Consider the following 15,990-nt stretch of genomic DNA (forward strand, 5'->3'; position numbering starts at 1 on the left):
GAAATTTCATGAACTTCAGTCAGGCTGCTTGTGGCAGGCAAGTGCTCTTTCTTCATTGTTTTTTTTTTTTGTTTGTTTGTTTGTTTGTTTTTTTTAATGTGATGGGAACTTGCCAGGTTTACTATTTGTTTGGTTTTGTTGTTGTTTTTCCAGAGAACTCCAGAAATATCGCTATATGTATTGACTTGGTTGTAAAATGTCCCTTAGGTTCATATGTTTGAAACCCTGGGCCTCAACTTCTGGTGGTGTTTTAGAAAGCTGTGGAATTCTTAGAAGATAGGGCTAAACTGGAGGAAAGGGATTTCTGGGGAATGAGTTTTGGAGTGTATAACGTGGTCTAGCTTCCTGTCCTCCCTTTTGACTGGTCTCCTGGAATGTGGCAAACTCCCATCATGCTCTCCCACCATGCCAAACTACCATGTCCCTCAAACCATGAGCCAGAATAAACCCTTTCTCCTTTAAGTGGCCTCGTTCAGATAACCTGTGACAGCAAAGAGAAAAGTGACTAGTGCCTGGCTCTCAGCGCCAGCAGTGTGCCGCGAGTCCACGAGCATCTAGACGTGGAATCTGCAATGAAGGGCTTTGCAACATGTAAACCTTGGAAGGCCACATTTCATACATGGTGTCCATAATTCTCAGCCTTGAGGGTTTTTGTTTGTTTGTTTTGTTTTTGTTTTCAAACAAAAACAAAAGGGCATCTTGCTATCCTGATAAAGAGTCTGTAGAGGTATTGATGCATGTAGGTTAAGTGAACCCCACTGTAGACACAGACTGGTAATGTGTAACGATGGTTTAATCCAGAGCTTATTTAATCCTCTACTGCCCGGGGAGGAAAGATGGTCATTGTTGTAGTTGTCCCCTGAGATTTCCTTTTTCAAGGAAGCAAAGCCCTTGGGTGAGATGCCGCTGTGAACCTGCAGGTAGCATGGGTCCCTCATCAGGAACGCCTGTGAGATTAGCAGGGCCATGGGCTAGTTGATTCATCTTTGGAGGTTTGCATAGCATATCTTAAACAAAATCAGAAACAGTTTCCTGTCTTTAGCTAACAATGGCCATTCCTATTAGGATTTTGAGTAAATGAACTGAATTAGGAAACCTGCGTTACAGGCCATGTGACCTTGAATAAGGCAGTTGTTTCTCCTTCCTGACTCCATCCATGAAATTCACGTTCTTACTACAAGTAGAAGATGCTGACCTGCTAATGTTTCTTTCCAGCCTAAAGGTCTGATTCCATGTCAGGGTCTGCTCTACAGTCTCAATCCGCATGCAATGGACTGTGTTAGGACTTCCATGGGCATTTATGAACGATTTGAAAATTTGTCTTCTTATGTCTTTGATCTGTCCATAGGCTGATGCTAATTTTTCTGCTTAAAACTCTTTATTTTCACAAGCTTTTCCCTTGTAAAACTTTTAAGATACTGCCAAGCTGTGAAAACGGACAGCTTTCTCTGCAACAGAACTCATTTATATTTTAGCTTTCCTCTTCACGTACACCTTTTAAAAGGTTGATGTGGGGAGAGCCGTTATTTATTTTGTTCGGCCTGTAGAATTAAAAATGAACCCATCTGTAAAAAGGCATTAGTGTAGGATGATGGCTTTTGCTTGCCGTACTCGAGTGCATTTGCAAAACACTCTTAAATGTTGCTAATAGGTATAAGACAAACTAAGAAACTTTATTGTTTAATAATAATTATATAAAATTCCATTTCTCACATCATAAGATAGCATACTTTCTTTCAAATATTGCATTTTGCATTATAAAGTTCTTATATGATTAATATACAAATTATGAAGAAATACAAGAAAATACAAAGTAGACAATAAGGCCCTTTTATGCTATCACTAGCTGGTAATCGTTAATGCTTGCTGTGTTTTTCAGTCCTTTCTCTTTATCTTATGTACATATCTTTTGAAACAGAAGAGACTTATATCTGCTGTGCAATTCAATATTAACTATCATTACATAACCTTTTAAATAGAATTTTATTATGAATGCTACCTTGAGAATATGTTGTAATTTATGGACATTTAAGTTAGCAACTGTCTTTCTCTTCTGGATCTAACTTAGGATGAGATCAAACGAATTCAGGAAATTGTGGCCATCGTGGCCTTACTGCATAGCTGATTATGCCCCCATTTGTATACATGATGGTGGCTGAAGTATATGGAGAAGCAGGTGGGTTGGATTTGAGAGAAGCCTGCTTACTTGCTTGTTTGCTGTTTTGTTCTCTTGCTTGTTTTGAGATAGCAATTCATTGTGTAGCCCAGGGTAGCCTTGAACTGGCATCCTCCTGTCTTAGCCTCCCAAGTTCTAGGTAATTACAGGTGTGAGCAATCCCACCTGGCTTCAGCCTCAAACTCACAGCTAAATATGACCTTGAATTCCTTTTCTTCCTCCCTGCACCTGGTGAGTGCAGGATTAGCAGGCTGATCTCTACATACCTGGCTCTTTCTATATTTTTCTTGTTAGACATTTTATTTATCTTGCTCTTAAATACATATATCCTTTTGTGTTAACTTATTTAACTAGGTACTATTTATATGTGGGAAATTCTGATTTTTTAAAATGGTTTATATGTATTTACCATATACAATATGAATTTTTAATTTTTATTAACATTTATTAACTTTGCAAAATAGTAGGTTTCATTATGACATTTCATACATATATAATATGTATGAATTTTTTAATCATCTTCAATCCCCTGTTAACATATTCTGCTCCCTCCCAACTGTTTCCCTTCCATCACCAAGCCCTCTTTCTACTTCCATGCATTATCTTTATTGGCTTCTTCTTTTTCTTTAATGATGATTGTTCCATGTGTATGCACATATAAATATATAAACAACAACCTGCTGGGTTCATTTAGCATTGCTCACATGTGTGTGTTTTAGGGCTGACCATTGGTATCCGATAACCAATTAGGGGCTCATTCCTGGGAAAAACTGGTTCTCCCATCTCAGCAGTCATTGATAGCTTCTCATTCTAGGGGCGGGGCCTTGTGAGATTAACCCCTTCCATGTTGGCATGTTTCCTGGTGTTGTCATTGTTTAGGTCTTGTTTGGGCTGCCATATTGTTGAGATTCATAGATGCAGCTTCCATGTCATGTATAGAAGACGCAGTCTCATAGCAGACAGTCTGGTCCTCTGTGGCACTTGCATCTCTCCACCCTTCATCCTTGGTGTTTCCTGAATCAGATGTATAGGGCTGTGTTACAGATGTAGCAGCTGGGGCTGGGCAACCCGTCAGTTGTTCTCTGCTTTTTGGCCAGTTGTGGTCTCTCTCTCCTGCAAAAAGAAGCTTCTTTGATGAGGAGTGAGAGCTACATGTATCTGTGGGTACAAGAGTAAGTACAGGGAAGGCAGAAAGGGATTATACTGCTTTGGTAAAGTAGCTGTAGTGGGTTCTGGTTTCTAGGGCTATGTTGTCTCACCAGCCATGGGTAATTGGCTATAATTCCACTATCAGACATGAATTCCCTCCCACTAAATGGTCCTTACATACAATTACATAGCTATTGGTTACCAACAAGATATAAGTGCCACTATTGCACCTTTGGTGATATCATTGTTGTGGTTCATAGGTGTCTCAGCTGGGCAGGACTGTTGATTGCTTTTCTGCCATGGCAGCTTGCATAGTACTTTCCAGTACTATGGAACCTAGTCTGCAGGGAGCATGCTTCTGGGACAGATCAGCTCCTAAGTCCATAGGGTCTTCAGCAAAAGGAACTTACTTCAGAGTCTGGGAAACAACTAAGTTCAACTACAATAGCCTGAATTGTTTTGGGAGTTGTTTAAATTTACTGAACAACTTAAAAGAAAGTTTCTCATGCCTGGTTCTCTCTCTCTCTCTCTCTCTCTCTCTCTCTCTCTCTCTCTCTCTTCTCTCTCTCTCTCTCTGTGTGTATGTGTGTGTGTAGCACATGTGCACACACACACTTTTATATACATATAAATATATAATTGTGGGTAAACATAAAATGATTCCTTCATTCCCCTCCCGCAGTATTGTCCACAACTGCCACCACCATTCACCCTTCATGCTACCTGCTTGCTATCTGCTGTTCCCTCTCACCTAGCAACTTCTTTAGTAAACAGTACTATAAAGAAAATGGACTCAAAGTCAGAAGACTTGATCTAGTTAGTTCTGTAACCTTGGGAATACAGCTTATACTGTCCCATTTCAATGACTAGTTAGCAGTCTTTAAGACCCCTAACTGGGGCTGGAGAGATGGCTCAGAGGTTGAGAGCATTGCCTGCTCTTCCAAAGGTCCCAAGTTCAATTTCCAGCAACCACATGGTGGCTCACAACCATCTGTAATGAGGTCTGGTGCCCTCTTCTGCAGGCGTACATGTAGACAGACTATTGTATACATAATAAATAAATAAATTTTTTTTTTTTTTACAAAAAGACCCCTAACTGCCACAAGACCAGGCTCAGTGATGGAGTCGTATGCACAGGAGAGTGCTAGCTCTACCCTTCTCATTTCTCTCTGGCCCCAGACTGTTTCGTGGAAACTTTTAAAGGTATGATCAGTCTTAGAAAAACTTTGATATCTTTGAAGGAAAGGTAGAATATCATTTAATGATCTGTAAGTGCATGGGAAAAGTATTAGAGCCTGTAGCAAAGACAGATCCCTCCATTGGGAGGGCTTTCCCATCTATCATCTCTGCCTTTACCCTATCGTATAGAAGCAAAGAAATGAAAACATTTTAATTGTTTTATTGCTAAAGATCATTTCACACATAGATGCTCTTAAGTAGGAGGTGGGACAATTAAACTTCATAGCATGAAGACTGGTTTAATGTTAATGTCTTCTGAAGAAACTCACACAGAATTTTGGGTAATAGGAAACAATCCTGAAAGCTTATTCTGGATAACTAAAACAGAGAGATTGTAGATCTCTGCCCTAAGAAGAGCTAAAGCCATGAAGACACAGAGGGAAATGTCCGCACATGACTTTAGCTCTTCTTAGGGCTGGTCTCTGTGTTTTCTGCAGTCTTACCAAGACACACAGGGAAGAATTCCCTGGCTTCAGTTTTCAGGGGCTGAAGTGTTACTGAAATGGAGGTGCTGCAAGGGCATTGCCGTCAGTGCCCAGCTCATGACTTCCCATCTCATGCACATTATTTTGCCACTTTTCATTCTAATTCTTTTCCATCATCATATAGCAAAACAGTCATTTGGCTTCCCTATGGGAGGCTATGCACTGGTTACTCACTGGCGATGTCCTTAGTGATGCGCAGTGTCCTCAAAATTTGCTGTCACTTTGTGTTGTTACCCATAGGCATGTGCATACATTTCTTCCCCTTTTGTGTATTTCAGAATGTCCAGGGCTGTAAGCATTTCCAGTAGAAAGAAGAGTAAGGTCCAGCATTTGAAGTCTCCTTTAGAAAGAATAACCAAGATCTCCCAAAGTAGAAATGTTCTTTGTTTTGTTTTGTTTACAAAAACCAAAACAAACAAAAAACAACTAAAAGCCAAAGTGCTGGGAGATGAATAATGAATCGTTCTATAGGGCTGTCATAGGGCATGTGGGTACCACCCCAGGGGCTCCCACCTCTATCTCCAAGCCTTACCCCACATCATGCCTTCTCCTTAGTTACTGCCACAGGTACACACCTGGCCTCTGCTGCTCTACAAAAATAGCTTTGATGTCCCTACTTTAACCCATGCTCCAAGACACCTAAAGAGTTGGTTCCACTCTGCACAGTATGGACTCAGTCTTTCCTCCATTTTGATCTGCTGCCCCATCTCAGGCACTTTGCACTCAGCCTGGGTTGTGTGTCTTCCAGTCTCAGAATGCTGCAGGCTCCCTTAGGATATCTTTACTCTGCCTCTCATTGTTTCACTATGCCCAGACCTCTGCCCTGGAAGCCCTGCTCTGTCCTTGAGAGCTGTACAACTGTCAGCTCTCTTCTTCTACAGTCTGCTTGCTGTGCCTGCAGCCACTGTGCTTCCTTTCATAGTTCTCTGTTTACCTCCGTCTGCTGTGACCACACTGGCAAGTTTTGTCTGGTTCATCTTTGCCCACCCTGATAGTCAGCTGGTAAGTAGAAACTAGGACTTTGTTTTTGGGTGATTAAGAAATTTTAGACGTTAGCCTATGTGCTGACTTCCTTAATAGTCCAATTTGGTCACATATTGCTAAAAAGAAACATTATTCTGATGTAATTATAGTCATCTATGTCTCCATTGCTAAAACCACCAGCATACCTGAAGGAGATACTGTGGAGCCTGCTGGGACCCTGAAACTCTTTCTGCTTGAAGAAACTATGCTGGTTCCACCAGAAACCTTGCTTGGAGCCTCTGCTTTCTGTTCACCCCAGATTCTTTTTTACATTCCTTAATACATTTCTTACTCACATGTCTTATTCACACATTTGTTAGTCTTATGCTAGGACCAACCAGACTCCCTTTGTGAGTAATTAGAAACATGGTCATTTTCTTCTTTGATGCTTCTTCTTTTCTCTAAGCAAAATTCCCTCTCACTGAGCATCTAAGGGAAGACCCAGGGCTTTTGTTACATAAGACTAGTCAATATAGTGTGATCCTAGGTCTGTACCTTACTGCCCAACCAGGGGATGAGATTCAAGTTCCTTATATATTTTAGAGTCAATCCTTGTTGTAGCACGATGAGTAAAAACCCAGAGACAGAAATTGGGGTTCAACCCAAAGGTCAGAAAAGCAAAACAGCCAGCCACTGATTCTTAGTTTAAAATGGTGCTCCTGCCTCCAGGAATCTCAGAATGAGACTGTGTGAGAGCTGTCTCCTCCCATTTTATATTCCTCTCTAGTGCTGGGATTAAAGGTGTGTACCACTACTACCCTGTTTCCAAGGCAATCTAGTATGGCTACTGGGATTAAAGCTGTGTGTCACCACTGCCTGGTCTGTAAGGCTGATTGGTGTGTCTGTTTTACTCTCTGAACTTCAGGCCAGCTTTATTTATTAAAATACAAATGAAATATCACCACACTTTGTCAGATGTTCTCTCTGATTCCGTAGCTTGTCTCTTCACTTTGTTGTTACTTCCTGTTGTATTGGGGGTCTTGTCCAGGAAATCCTTGTTCATTTTGATGTTCCAGAGTACTTTAATTTTCCTTCTAGTGCTCTTTTGGCTTCAAGTCTTATATTTAATTTTGATTTGAATTTTCTTTTAACTGGTGGTGTCCAGTTCATTCTTCTGCTTACAACCAAGGTTTTGTTAGACTGTATGGAAACAATGGTTGCTAGCTAAGACCTAAGGTCCCCATGAAAAAGTGATGGGTAAGACCTGACCCATCATCACATGCTTACCTCATCTCCTGTTGAAGAAATGATAAGTGTCAGACATGGACAGATATTGGAATCTTACCAGATTTCCTCTGTGCACCCAGTGAGATGATCATACAGCTTTTGTCCCTCACACTATGGGAGGCTCTTATCCCCGGGATGTCTCCAACTTGGTTGTGATGAATAGTCTTTTTAATGTGCTCCTAGCTTCCATTTACAGGATGTTAACTGAAGGGTTTTGTGGGGGTTTTTTGGTTTTGTGTTGTTTTTTTGTTTTTTCTTTGTCATCTGTGGTCACTAGGGTGTTGGGATAGTACAAATCTTCTATAATGAATTTAGAAAAACTCTCTTCAGATTTTGAAATGATTTATGAAGAATTCATGTTAACTCTTTAAATGTTAGCCAGAGCTCAGCAGTGAGGTTAAGCAGAATATTTCTTAATCATAAACAATAGGACTGGAGTTATGACTCAGCAGTTAAGTGCACTCACTGCTCTTCCAGGGGACCCAGGCTCAATTCCCAGCCCCAACACAACAGACAGCTCACAACGATCTGTAACATCTGTAACTCTAGTTCCAGCAGACCAACGCCCTCTTCTGACCTCAGTGCACAGACATACATGTTGGGCAAACATTCATACATACAATTTCAAAAAACAATAGCAACAGTTTTTTTAAAAGAGGGGGAAATGCTGCTTTTTCAAAAATATGGCTTAAATTATATGAATAAATTATCCTTTTCCTGAGGTCTTGATTTGAGAGAAGTTACTCGGATCTTCATTATATGCAGTTAAATCCTAGAAATACAGCATAAAAGAGAACTCTAAAACTTTGAGTTAATAGAAAACATTATGCCAGGAATAACTGAAAATTTTAATTTAGCTCCCAAAACCAGTATGGCATTTTTTTGTTAGTCACTGCACCACAATACTAATGCCTTCTACCTGATCCCAATCCACTTTAGAGCATGAATTGCCTACAGAATTGTATTAATCATCAAACTGGTTCTTAATTATTTCAGTGTTTCCCCAAGGTCCTTTTGTTGTAAAAATGTGTTCGTTCACTTCGAAAACCCTGCAGAGAATTCTGTGAAGCACATTATGGAAGCCAGCCATGTCAGCAGCGTTTTATTTCCTGCTCTATGCGTCGTTCTTGCTCGGCAGAGATAAAGGCCTCTGACAGCTATGTGTGTTCTGCGTTGGGCTTAGCCATACACGCCTGTGACCCCAGCGTCTGTGAGGCAGCTGAGGTGGAGTCTGGCCTGGGTTTCAGTGCTTTCTGTGGATGAGAAGGAGGTACAAGATGGAAGAGCTGTGAGGAAGGAGCAGATGAGTTCCTATAGAACTCGGTTGGTAACAAAAACTCATTTCTCAGGCCATTGGCACTGGAGGAAGACAAAAGGCAGGTGTTCTGGCAGGAGACAGGCACAGGCTTACTCTCTTTCTTACTTATATGGCAGCCACAGCACGACGGAGGTGGTGAGGCAATCCCGAGCCTCCATAGTAAACCTATGAAAATATTTGAACCTAAGTAATGTGTCAGGAATATGAATCAGTCATGGTCTTTCAGGTTATTTGGCCAAAGAGTTATAAGGTATACTGATCATGGAGTTGTCACTTAAATGGGACCTTAGGTCTTAGCAGCCACTGTTTTCCATCCAGTCTGACAAAGCCTTAATTAATTGTAAGGCACACCTTACTGTACACGCCAGTGAGAGAGGAAAAAGCAAAACAATATTCCCAGTTAGGAGATGTGTCCTGATTTCAAGGGTCACAGTAATGAAATGTGCATCATGAAATCAGTGAAATAAGATCTTCACATTGTTACAGAGAAAAGCTGAGAAATGCAAGAAAGAATTTGAAAAAATGAGAGGGGATACAATTAAGGACAAATAGAGAAGTTGACCTTGAAAAGGGGAATGATTTATGTTTTCTTGGCTATGGGAAAAGAAATGAATAATGGCCTAGAGAAGTTTAGCAGTTCAGAAGCTAAAAAATCTAGCAAACCAATAACCGCGAAGGCAAGGTCATCTGCAGAAAGACGGACAGTGGTGGCTTTGAGGGCTTGAGACTTCAGAGTAGAAAGGTTTCAGAGGAACGAGTCATGAAAGAATTCCACCAGAGGAAGGAAACCGCTTGGTGCTGTTGTGTGGTGTTCGGGAACACTCGGTCCTCCGAGGAGGACGGGAATAAAAGGGAAGATGCTGTGCAGCGGGAGATTTGCAGGGCAGGATCACAGAACAGAACAACTCATCAGTACAATTCCCGTCCTCTCAGACAAGTTTGGCTTGTCTGTCATTTGGACAAGAAGTAAGGGCTGCGCCAAGACGTAGTAAACATTTATTTTTTACTTAGGAGAGGAAAAACAATTATAGGATTAGTGATTGCTGGGAAGATGAAGGCTAAAGTTTGCAGAGATGTAGATCAGGAGGAGGCTGACTGGAGAATTCAGAATTTAAAGTCATGGAGGGAGAATTCAGAACGATACGTTTGGAGGCGTGTTCTCTTCTTATAAAGCACAGGTGGAATCATGTTTCTGTTGTATGAAAACCTGGTTTTCAGTGGATGGCCCTTCATTCCTAGAAGACAGAGCAAGTGCATTGCCAGCTTGTCCCCTCTCCCCTGACGAAGTGATCGGCACTAGCACTGATCTCATCACACCGTCCTATGAAGCCCGTGCTCTTAACACACTCTGCTCTTCTCAGTGCCCAGGGATCTCGTGGTCTCATCTGCCATCACCCTTGACATTGCCAGTCCTCAAGTCCTAGCTCAGACTTCCCTGTGACATCTTTGCAGACTCCTCCCACAAGCGTGACGACACAAATCCTGTGGCCTTTCACCACAAGCACACTTATGTATATCCTTCTGTCCCAAGTAGATTGTGAGCTCCTTGATGGGGGTAAATGAGTCAGCTGGGTGACGTTTCAGATGTTAGTCTGTGTTCCGGTTACCTGGCTGCCATGTTGAAGTTTGGTTCTGAGTCTGCTCCATGGAAGCTGTGCTGCTGCCACGGCCTAACCAAAAGTTCAAGTAAACATAGAGGCCAGGACAGCATGGCCATGGAGCAGCCTCGAGCATGGTAGCTTGGAAGGGTCTGAAAATGAACACTGGCACTCCAAGGACCATGCAGGAGGAGATGCTTACACCGAGGGAAACATAAGGAACCATACAGAACATGGTCAGAGACAAGGGTGGGAGCGTGTGGCTGGGAGGTGTATGTTTTAGAAAAGAAGATGGAGGAATGAGGCAGCAGCTTTACCCAGACTGACATGAAGGTGTGCTGTCCATATAGAGACCATGTAGAGACCTGAGGGAGGAGAAGGCGGCAGGTCAGGCTTTTAGGAGGAGAGGGACCTCTAAGGAATTTGGGCAGTGAGTGGTCTTTCTGCCATTGCTAACTGGCTGATTTCCAGGGAAAGGAAGATTTGGTAGGTACTAGAATCCAGTAAAGGTCATTGCCTGATTGTCAGCTTCCAGGCTCAAGGCGTGAAAGCTCTCTTTTTCTGTAAGTTCACAGATGTCAGAAAAAGTAGCACTAATAATGGCATTCTGTTTCCACCTACATTTTATGAGTTTGCTCAGTCTAACAGATTTAGCAAGCCTCGTGTTTTAACTGTTGTTGAGTAGAGTAATACCTACTTCCTAATGTACAAAAATGAAACACATAAGTATCCCTTGAAGCCCCTTGTTCAACAGTGAGTGCTCAGTATTCTCAGCCTGATGTATGTTCTCCTCTTTACCCATGGGAACCAGCACACATGCAGACAGGAGCCTTCTAATTCATAGCATTTGTGCTTGTACATTATTCTGCACATTGTTTTTCTCACTTAGGAATATGCTGTAAAAATCCATTCAGGGGGGGCTGGAGAGATGGCTCAGTGGTTAAGAGCATTGCCTGCTCTTCCAAAGGTCCTGAGTTCAATTCCCGGCAACCACATGGTGGCTCACAACCATCTGTAATGAGGTCTGACCTGCAGATATACACACAGGCAGAATATTGTATGCATAATAAATAAATAAAATAAAAAAAAATCCATTCAGGTCAGTGGATGGAGCGCTAACTTATTTTTTCCTAATTGTTTACAAATATTATAAGTATAAATACCCCATAATTTGTTCTGCCACCCCTTGTTTGTGGATAATTGGTTAATTTCCAGTTTTTACTACTATTTAGAAAATGACCAAAAAAGGAAAAGCTGTGCTGATACCAATGCTTCAGCAGCATGACTCTCGTGTCTCTGTGACTTTCGTCAGTCACGCACACCAAAATAACTTGTAATGTTCCCCTGCTTGTGCCTATTGTATATTGGCCGTACCCCTTACCCCCCTCCCGTTTCTTCGCTTTCCCTTCCCATTAGTCCTCTTGCTTCTTCCGGTTAGTTTTACTTCTGAGATCATGACATACACACATCCACAGTTGTATATAGCTAAGAAGTGGGTCTAAGAGTCACCCACTCATGAGACTAGACATAATATTATGTTTCTAAGACTAGCTTGATTCGGTTAACATGATCATCACCAGGTGCATTCATTAAAAAAATAACTTTCATCTTAGAGGAATCTTTTAGTGAAGCACAGCAGCATGTAGCCACTAGTCACACAGAGTGATTTAAGTAAGAAGCAAATCTACTCCTTACGTTGTCTTCCTTTCAGGTGCACAGTGGGTACATAGGTAGTGGTTACCATAGCAACACTAGCAACTGTTTCTATCCACCAAAAAGTTCTTCCGGACATCCTGGACTATACCAAGTTACATCTTAAAGGAGACATTTTAATGAGCACATTTAAAGTAAAATGTGCCTTTGTTGGTTGCCCCTGCAGTTACTTCAATGAGAATCAATACCCAGATGAAGCAAAGAGAGAAGAGATTGCCAACGCTTGCAATGCAGTCATACAGAAGCCAGGTAAGGAGGTGAGCTCAGAGGGCAATGCTCAGTTACATTCAGTGGTCTGTACACTCACCCTCCTGCAGGTCCCTGCTCAGTGTTCTCCAAGCAGTACTCCTGATGTTCATGTGACGTGGATGAAGTAGTCAACACCATGACTCTCCATGAGACTTAGGCCCTGTTTTTAATTATGGAATTTTTTATGTTTTTAATTTTGGATTTATTTGTCCAAAATTTAGCATAAATTTATCAATTCTGACATGATGGTAAAGTGTGAAAATTCAAGCAAGTTTTATTGTTAAAAGTATGTAAAACCATTTTGTTCACCGTTGCTATAAAATTGTGTGAACTGTATTCCTTTGCGGGGCAGCTTTTTGGAGTTGAACTCTATCTGCTTCCCACACTGGGACGGGTGACTTCTGCCTGGCTAAGGGAACATGGTGGTTCCTTTTGAAGTCTCCTGTGAAGGTCCATAGCCACTCTGGCACTTCCTATGTACCATACCCCCTCCATACTTGAGAGATTTGGCACAAGCAGCTGGTTTCCACGTGGTCACTTGTTTTGATGGCTTAAAGACTATGTGAATACCAGAGTTTTATACGATGAGGGGGATTAATCTCCTTTATTTAGGAAGTCAGCTTCTAGGGATATTACCCAACACACTCAGGTCTACCTTTAGGTAAGGGGAGTCTGGGCCTTGAGTGCATAGGCTTGCAGTCCCAGTGCAAGGGATTTGCTCCCTCTGGAAAACACACACCTATTAAAAGCTGAAAACAAGAGGCCAGGAGAGGAGGAGATAGCACAGATGTTATCTCCATGAGAATTAACTGTGGTGACCAAGAGGACAGGGAATCTGGACTCTAACCTGAGCGGTACTGTGCTCCAGAACAGTCACAAAGTGGATGGGTACATGGCCATTAGCCTTCAACACAACGTGTATCTCCTATCGTACATGATATATAACATATATCTTAAGATGCCAGGATTTAATCTGTATATACCCATAAAGAATAACATCCCTCTCAATGCTGCTATTTAAATGACACCTCTCCGGAACTAACATGGAAACTATGATTTGATCTGGAATCCTAGTAATTGGACTTGGTGGATTTTTTTTTTTTTAATATTGAGCATGTCTTCCTGAGTTGTGGCTAGCTGTGTATTCATTTATGTGTTTGTTGATGCAGTAATAATTTTAGTGGGTTCTTAGTGCTAAGCAATGCTAAAAAAAGATTCCACCCCATCTGTTATTTTGGCAATAAATAGAATCAAAAGCAACTTTTAGCAAAGAAATATTTCTTAAGAACAGTTCAGTCTTGGATCCAAGATACAGATTATCTGAATTTTGTTGCATGCATTCACAGGCAAAAAGCTGTCTGACCTGGAACGAGTTACCTCTCTGAAAGTTTATAATTGGTTTGCTAATAGACGGAAGGAGATCAAGAGGAGAGCCAATATCGGTAATGTATCAGAGAGACTGCCTTCTCTCATGAGAAGTTTAAAAATGAGATAAGAGTGGCCAGTTTAAGAGCTGCGGGTCTAAGTGATCCTAACACTTAGGGCTGTCAAGAAGGACCATTGCTTCTCTTCATTGCATTTTTAATAGCGAGGTCAGTGTTACCTGCACTATTTTATTTATATTTTAATAACGACTTCGTTATTTATAAAGCTAATTGTTCTTAATGTTCTAGATTGTAGAATTAACCCCTGAGCAATGGCTTTCTCAAGTGACTCATATTAAGGATTTCTGGGGGGTCCTAAGAAAGGAACTGTGATGCTTCCAGCCTGCTGGTTACTGCTACAGATATGACCTAGAAACATCTGATCAGTAGCTGGAATAGATGAGATTCAGCAGACAAGAAGCAAAAGTAGCAATAAAGGGCATATCAGAAATCTAACATCGGGTTTGGTCAGTTCACACTGTATACTTATTGATATATACTGTCTGTATACCATAAACAGTTTCCACTGGCCAACAACAACTTAGTAAAGATGGAAGACCGTATGAGAATGCCTGAGGGAAAAATGTGCGCTCAACTAAAAAAGGAAGAAAAGACAGGATTTTGTCCTGTTCAAAACTAGTAAAAGTGAGGTTTGAGCGGGTGAGATGAGAGTAAAAGATTCATTTAAGCTTCTGAAGTTGCATTTCAGGGCTGGGGTGGCACAGTGACCAAAAGGACCTGGTTTTGGTCCCCAACACCACAGGAAGTATGATTGCATTTCATTTGTAAATATGCTTCTTCCTGGTCCACCCAGTTCTCATTTGTTTTGCACAGCCCACCAGGACAGCTGTTGACTTCATGGGTTTTATGAATACCCAACAGTCCAGGTTGGTAGTTTAATGTGTAGAGAACCCAGGCCTCTACCCTGAGCTACAGAGTTGAATTTCTCCCATTTACAGATAGTTAGAAACAGATTAACTATGTTCTGACTTCCTCACCGTGAAAACCATGGTGATAAGGCAGCAGATAATTTAGGGAGCTGTTTGCTTTTTTCGAAGAAGCAGCAATCCTGGAGAGTCATGGGATAGACGTACAGAGTCCAGGAGGCCACTCCAACAGTGATGACGTGGACGGGAACGACTACTCCGAGCAGGTAGGTGGTGAGCTGAGGCTTCTGCTTACAGAGTGGTGGGGCAGTGTGGCAACTCAAGTCCGTGGGTGTGGTCGTATGGGGAGGTGGGGAGAGCAGTTGGATCTAGTTAGATTTTCATGTGGTAAGATTCTGTTGTCCTGTTAAAGCTGTGAGTAATCTCTATCCACCCCATGGGTTTATTGTCACACAACAGGACACTTGGCAAGCACGCAATGGGGAGGAGGAGGAGGGAAGAAGTTCAGAGGGAGGCAGAGAAGCAGAGAAGGTAGAAGAAGAGAGGAGGATCTGACCCAAACAAGCAAGTTAACCACTTACCACACACACAGTGTTTGAGAAGTACTTAGGGGCACGCGGGCAGCGGTGGTGGTGCCTACATATGGACCATGCAGGGCACAACAGAAGGCCCCGCCCACTCCAGCCCCATTACAGTGGGAACTCTCATGCCCAGAGAAGTGGTTAACCAGAGTCTCTCTGGACATTGACACACTCATCTTGTCATAAATGCAATACCTGCATGTCTTCTCACCTCATCCTGCTGTGTTCTGCATTGCCTGGGGAAAGTGTATTTAATTGTAGCCACTGCATGGAATAAGTCAGTCACTACAAGTGGGGGAGTTCCCCCCACCCACAAACGTGTTGACAGATTTCATTAAAAATCTCTATAGGGTCTAAGTTTCATTTCCATTTGGAAGTTCAGAGGACACACAGTCCCTTCCCTAGACTCTGGCAAGAAAGCATTTGCTCTTTCTTCTGGTGGGTTCCTTGTCCCTCAGTCTGCCGTGCTCTTCATTCTCTCAATGTTCCATTACCTCTGTGTACCCCAGTACTCCAGAGGGGCACGTGAGTCTCTGCAGATTCCTTCTTCAGTCCTAAAGGCTAAACTCTAAAAGCCAGAAGGAAAGAGTGGCAGCCATGTGTCCCAGAAGATCATCTACCCCCAAGAAAGTCGCTTCTCCAGCACGTCTCCACCCTTGGCTCAGGAGAGTGCTCTGTTTCTTTCTTGTCGAAAACCTTCCTGTCATTCTTCAGCTGACCCACATAGATGGATCATTTCCATCTTTTTTTGCAGATGCCCTGAGGGCAGCACATCCTATGCTTTTTCCCCCAAGGGACTTACCCTTTCCAAAGCTCTTTGGTACAGAGTCCCCTGAAGATGTGACAGGTGAGAAACACCCCTTCTCTGTGTTAGCACTTTCAGTGCCCAGCACACACCCTGTAAGGACACCTTCGTTCACA

At 42.2% G+C, this 15,990-nt stretch overlaps 1 protein-coding gene across 10 annotated transcripts in view; it reads left to right on the forward strand.

Moving 5' to 3' along the window:
• Hmbox1 (homeobox containing 1) overlaps window positions 1-15,990 on the forward strand; it is a 132,951-nt gene that overhangs the window by 104,162 nt on the left and 12,799 nt on the right. For 3 of the 10 annotated variants that reach the window (XM_057785656.1, XM_057785657.1, XM_057785658.1), the window contains exons 7-10: window positions 12,095-12,177; window positions 13,524-13,619; window positions 14,660-14,754; window positions 14,948-15,019. In XM_057785656.1, coding sequence (XP_057641639.1) covers window positions 12,095-12,177; window positions 13,524-13,619; window positions 14,660-14,754; window positions 14,948-15,019 — 346 coding nt within the window. The remainder of the gene's footprint in view (window positions 1-12,094; window positions 12,178-13,523; window positions 13,620-14,659; window positions 14,755-14,947; window positions 15,020-15,990) is intronic. The other 7 variants (XM_057785661.1, XM_057785664.1, XM_057785662.1 and 4 more) reach the window with 5 other exon arrangements.

Source organism: Chionomys nivalis, chromosome 12 (genome assembly GCF_950005125.1).
Source record: "Chionomys nivalis chromosome 12, mChiNiv1.1, whole genome shotgun sequence".
Classification (NCBI taxonomy): Eukaryota; Metazoa; Chordata; class Mammalia; order Rodentia; family Cricetidae; genus Chionomys; species Chionomys nivalis.